The 6,330-nt window shown below is 40.9% G+C and overlaps 1 protein-coding gene across 1 annotated transcript; it reads left to right on the top strand.

Moving 5' to 3' along the window:
• Positions 1 to 215: 215 nt before the first annotated feature.
• Positions 216 to 5,729, top strand: LOC110218791 (mpv17-like protein). The gene is made up of 4 exons (XM_021001755.2): positions 216 to 739; positions 2,598 to 2,668; positions 5,251 to 5,280; positions 5,369 to 5,729. The coding sequence occupies exons 1-4, from the start codon at positions 430 to 432 to the stop codon at positions 5,546 to 5,548; spliced, it is 591 nt and encodes a 196-aa protein (XP_020857414.1). The 5' UTR covers positions 216 to 429; the 3' UTR covers positions 5,549 to 5,729.
• The last annotated feature ends 601 nt before the right edge of the window (positions 5,730 to 6,330 follow it).

A 6,330-nucleotide genomic window follows, 5' to 3' on the forward strand; every position in this document is an offset into this window, starting at 1 on the left:
GCATAGCAAAATTAGGAGGTGGCAAAGTCTGAAAGGGCAGCTAGTGCAGGAGCCAGAGAAGCAGCTGAGAAAGGGGGCAAAGGCCTAATCTAAACCAGAGGTGGCCTGGGCAGCTCTGATAGGAGTGGACCGACCTAGGGAGGCAGGTCTAAGAAGGGGCAGGTCTGGCCTGGGGCATACATCAATAGAAGCTCAACGAGGGAGGCAGAGCTGAAGGCAGGTGGCTCCACTAGGTGCAAGACAAGAGGGAGGCCTGACTGTCGCTAGTGGTGGTGCCTTAGGGTGCGTGGAAGGACGAGGCTATAGGTCCACCTTCCCGCCCATGCCGGCGTCTCCACCCGAGGCGCTGTCCCAGAGCTCGGGGTGGGCGGAGGGGACGCGCAGTAAGCCGGCCAGTGGGGGTTGAGCTGGGGGTGAACCAGGCCGGCGATGTGGGGCTGGTGGCGGGTGGTGCCGCGAACAGTCCAGCGTTACCCGTGGCCCACCAATGTGGTGCTCTATGGGGTTCTGTACTCGTCCGGGGACGCGCTGCAGCAGCGCCTGCGGGGCTGCGAGCACGACTGGCAGCAAACGCGGCGCGCGGCCACCGTGGCCATCAGCTTCCACGCGAACTTCGTCTACGTGTGGATGCAGCTCCTGGAGCGCGCGCTGCCCGGCCGCGCGCCGCGCACCCTGCTGACCAAGCTACTGTGTGACCAGCTGGTGGGCATGCCCATCGGGTTCTGTGGCTTCTATATAGGTGAGGGCCGGCCGGGGAGTACAGGCTGGGTCGGGAGCGAGGCGGGCCGCGGGGCCGCGCTGCCGGGGCTGGAAGACCGGCTTGGCAGGAGGCGATCCCCTTGGGCGTCGGGGAGGGCAGGCGGCGTGACCACGCGGATCCTGGCTCCAGGAGGTGTCAGCTCAGCGCAGCCGGCTGCTTTCCTTTGTAAACAGGCCATCAGATGTCACACGCACACGCACACGCACACGCACGCATAAACCGTATGGTCCATGCCCGAAAATAAGCTACATGCCTTCTACTTTGAGGCATGTAGAAACGGGGAAGCAGATTTCACGCACAGAAATCCAACACACACACACACACACACACACACACACACACACACACACACACATGCACAGTCATGTTTTGCTGTGGTGCATACTTGAAAACGTGTCGACCCTCCCTTCTGCTTTTGGGGAGCAGTTTCAGAAAACGGGAAAACAAAAGGTGTCACGTCCATACAAACACGCACATGCACTCCCAGGCCTTGCATTGTAAGGGCAGACACTCACAAGTGCACGAATATATGGTGTGTTCTCACCAGAATTGTAGCAACCTCCATCCTGCTCTTGGAAAGGGATGGCAAAAAATGAAACAAAAAGATTTCATTTATTCAAATGCAACCCGTGGACATATATATATATATATATATATATATACACACATGAACGTAAACATACCGCATGCAACCCATTTATCTTTGTGGATCACTTCAGAAAATGTAACTAGCGACCTGGTTGCAGAAAATAGGGAAACAAAAGATTTTTCACAACCCTCACATGTGCATGGACAGACAACCAGTTTGTTGTGGTTCTCTCACCAGAAAGTGTAGCCACTTATCTAAGTGACTTCGACTCTGAGAGAGTGGTTGCAGGAAAAAAATTATCACTCACACACAAAACCCACAGCTATACTTCTTGGTGATGAATGTCTGTACATTTATCGACCTCCCTTCCTCCTTCTTGACCCTCTGGGTTCACCCAGAGTGGTTGCATAAACCAAAAAACAGACGGTTTAACATACAGGAATATATACACCCAGACAGTATGCACAGACAAAGCTGCTGAATTTTACTGTTCACAGCAGCACCCTTAGTGAACTCCATCCTTCCTCACACTATTTCACATTGAGCCTTTACAGAATCTGGGTCAGAGGTTGGTCCCAAATGCAAGGCTTTGTCTCAGGAGGGAGTCAGCACTCCTTACAAAACTTGCTGGTTATTGACTGACAGTTTCAATGAACCACAGACAAAAGAAACCAGAGAAAAATGAGAAAACCTGGGCCTCAGAACTGGAAGGCCTAGGGCTCAGAGACTATAAAAGGGTTGTTTGATGATGTGCCCCAGGGTATATAAAGATGCAAGAAACGGGATGTTTGACAGGGTCCTCACCTTTTTGGCTAAATTGTTGTCATTGAAAAGTGTTTCTTAGTTGTCTTGATTTTGCATCAACATATCTAGGTTAAGAATTTGGTCCCAATTTTACCTAAAAGCGTGGTATTGGAATTTCATTTTTATCTTTTATAAAAGGGAGAAGTCCAGCTTTTGCAGGTTGTGGAAGAATATGGTTTGTAAAGAACCTATCAAAAAGGCAATATTGATTCCTGGCTTCTAAATTCTGTTTGTAATACTTATGACAATGCAACTTGCAGTTTCTAGGCCACTCCAACTCCTTTTTTAAGTCGAAGTGTCACTTGTCATGTACACTGTTGGGAGAAGTGAGTAGCCTTTGTTTCTGGTACTGTTGCTGTTCAGCCTCTTCAGCAATATGACAAAATCTATATTAGGCCTTTAAAAATTCCTATTGTATGTGTTTGTTTGTTTGTTTACAAATAGGCATGAGTATACTTCAGAAGAAAGAGGATAAGTTTTTGGACCTGAGGCAGAAATTCTGGAATACTTATAAGGTAAGTACCAACCAGGTCATACTTTACTCAGCATTAGAGCATTGGGTCTGATATGAGTCTGGTCATGTCACTCCACTGCTCAACAATGGTAGTATGAAAGCTCCTTAGCCTGGCTTTCAAGGCCATCCACCAAAGTTTGGTCCTATCTTTTGTTTCTAGGCTTATTTTCATATTACTTCATTTTGCTTACTCCAAGTTATAATCCAAATTCTGATTCCTCAACACTTCCTGCACTTTTCCCACTCTCAAATTTTTGCCTATATACTGTTTGCTATGCTTGTAATGTCCTCCCTCCCACCTTTTTTTCAGGTTGAAGTAATACTTAGGATGATGCAACTTGCAACTTACAATTAATGCAACTACTCAGTTTTTGAAACCTAACTCAAATGCCATCTCCTCCACCAGTACTAATCTTCTCCCAGTAAACCTTACATAGTACTTTGTTTTGCAAGATCTTTTTATGATAGTATGTTCTCATGCATATTTTGTTATATACTTTATACATATGTATGTTTGTATGTATATGTGTGTCCTATCTAGACTCTATGTAAGCTCCATGAAGGCAAGGACTGTATCTTATCTAAATTTTGATATCTATAGCCAGGGTCTGCATATATATTTGCAAAGGGTAATGGCTTCGTAAATGTTTGTTGAGTTGATGAATCGACTTATTATTCCTTAAATTATTACATAATTTATGATATATTATTTCTTAATATTATGCTTCATAGAGAATTAGTTAATCCACTTCAATGATCCCCAGAGTGTGTGTTCTCTGCTGTGCATTTTTAACTTTATTTTTTCCCCTTCCCTCCCCCCACCACTCTAAAGAAGGCTACAATTAAGCACATACATAAATATCTATAATCATATATAAATACACATATATACTCATATATGTAAGGCCTAACTATGCTTATTTCCTCCTATCATCTGTGTGTTTCTTTGAAAGTGGGTAACATCTTCTTTCATAAGTCTAACTCTCCATGTTTTTTTAAATCAATCAGCTCATCATTTCCTACACCATGGCAGAATTCCAACCCAGTCACATCCCATCTGAGAGACTGACTTAGGAAATTTTTCTTGCAGATAACCACCTTAAAAGATGAAATTATTCAATGGTTCACACTTTTCAATTAAAGAGTTCCAATAGTGTGACTTTCTGCTTTTAAAGCATGTGAACAATCCAGTAATTTTTCTTGTGTAATTTAAAATTTGTCCAGAATGGGTGAGCCAATTCACAATTACACCTGGAGTCAATTATGTACCTATTATTTCTTATTTTGTTTAGGCAATGGGTTTGAGTGACTTGCCCAGGGTCACACAGCTACTAAGTGTTATGCATCTGAGCCACATTTGAACTCAGGTCCTCCTGAATCCAGAGCAGGTGCTCTATCCACTATGCCACCTAGCTATCTTTTCAGAGCCCTCCCAGCAATGTTTTCCATCGTTCAGCATTTTTTGCCAGTTTCACGGTGAGATAATAAAGCAAGTTTATGTGATTTGCTTTTCCCTGATTAGTACTGATTTTTTAACACTTTTTGGGTGGTTATTGATAGTTTTCTATTTCCTTTAAACCATTTGTTCTTGTCCTTTGACTGGAGCTTTGGAGAATAGTTCAGTGGAATGCACAATGGCTTTGGAGGAGAGAGGGTTGCAAATCCCTTCTCAGATGCTTAACTACCTGTGTGACTTTTTATATCTTCAATTCTATGTCAGTTTACACATTTTTCCGTGATTGTGAAAGAGACAACTTTTGATTCTTCTCTAAAAAAACCCCAAACTTTGTGATGTGATGAAAAGAACACTAGCTCTGAAGCTACCTGCTGCTACCTGGTTCAAATGTTATCTCTGTCATGACTTATGTGACTAGGGAAAAGCATTAAATTCACAGACTTTGGTTTCCTCATCTCTAAAATGAGCATATGAGACTGGATGATTTGTGACGTCTCTTCTAGAACTAGATCTAGGACTAGACCTATCCTTTTAAATACTTAAGACCCTTAAAAACAAAGCAAATTCTTCATGATTGATAAACTTTTGAGAAAGGTACAACTGAAGTTTATAAAATGATATATGTGAACTATTTTGGAATCCACTAAGAAGGCAGGTAAACAATGTTTTTCAATTTAATGTAGTTTTAATTTCTTCTTAGAGCATTATATTCATATCAAAGAATTATTTGATAGTCTTACACAGAGTGGTAGCTCCTTATGTTTCCAAAATATTTTCCTATGAATTGATGTCATCTTTTATAAGTACTTTCCTGAGTTAGTTGTGCTGTGTGATAAAGTATTAAAGTATGTCACAATATCCACTTTAATGTGTATTCAACAAATGTTTGTCTTACATATTCATTGTTAACACTGGCTAGCATTCTATTCTCAGAGTATGAGAATGACTAACACAATTTTTTATTTTATTCTCTAGTTAACAAGTGAGATCTAACTTGAGGAGCTTAGCGTAAACTGAATACCACATGATTAGTCTCTGCCATGTACTTCCCTGGCTTTTGTAAACTGAGCAGTGAAATCATTCCATTTAATTGCAAAGCAAAATAATAAACTTCTCCTTTGTTGCAGACTGGTCTCATGTACTGGCCTTTTGTGCAGGTGAGTTTCAAACCTACTTTCTGTGTTAACTTTTTAGTGTAATTTATAGAGAACACCAATAATGAACTCTTTTTTCTTTCTGCCACAGTTTACCAACTTCAGTTTTGTTCCCATTTACCTCAGAATGGCATATACGGGCCTCTGTGGCTTTGTCTGGGCTACTTTCCTTTGCTTCTCACAACAAAGTGGTGATGGTACAGTGTCCTCGGTTTTTGCATGGCTGAAGAAAAAGGAGGCCATTGAAGTTGAAGGGTCCCTAGAGAAATGATTGCTTTTAAACAAATTGTTCTCATCAAGTGGCTAAAATTTATTTTCTAAAATGCAGTGAGTTGAACCAAGGAAATATTATGTCATTTAATAATTTTTGTTTCTAAATATAGCAACTTTCATTATGAAGTATTATTGTACCATAGAGAAAAAATAAAATTTAAAATTAATAGTTTTATGTATATTTTATCATGAAAATGTCTTTTTATTTTTGTTTGAACGAACAAAAAGGATAGTGGTGTTGTCAATTTTATTTATTTTATATTTTAGTTAATATCAATTAACAAGTTTCATTGGTTAATATAGCAATTACTGTGCCACTTTTTGCCATTCTTATAATTTGATTAAAAAGTACTTTGAAAATATAAATGCTAGATTTCAAAAAGTATTGTTATAAGAAAAAGAGTAGTAGTGACCTAATTAGAAGTCCTTACACACACACACACACACACACACACACACACACACACACACACACACACACACACACACACACACACAATTCCCTTTCCTCTCCCCCAACTCAAGATGCTCAATTCTCATCTTATTCCTTTAGGCTCACAGTCTTCTCTGGGAAGAGTGGCCTTGAGCAAAATCCTGAGTACACAGAAACCAAATAACCAGAAAGATCAAATAACTGATTTTTTGCCCCGAGTATTATAGATAATTAGTATTCAGGACAAACTAAGGCACTGTAAGATCTTAATCATCAGAGAAAGATTATGAAGTAGCTCTAGTGTCAAGTGTATTTTACTGTGTTTTACTTCTTTGAAATCTGATAAT

Source organism: Phascolarctos cinereus, unplaced genomic scaffold (assembly GCF_003287225.1).
Source record: "Phascolarctos cinereus isolate Bilbo 61053 unplaced genomic scaffold, phaCin_HiC Scaffold_4;HRSCAF=312, whole genome shotgun sequence".
NCBI classification, from domain to species: Eukaryota; Metazoa; Chordata; class Mammalia; order Diprotodontia; family Phascolarctidae; genus Phascolarctos; species Phascolarctos cinereus.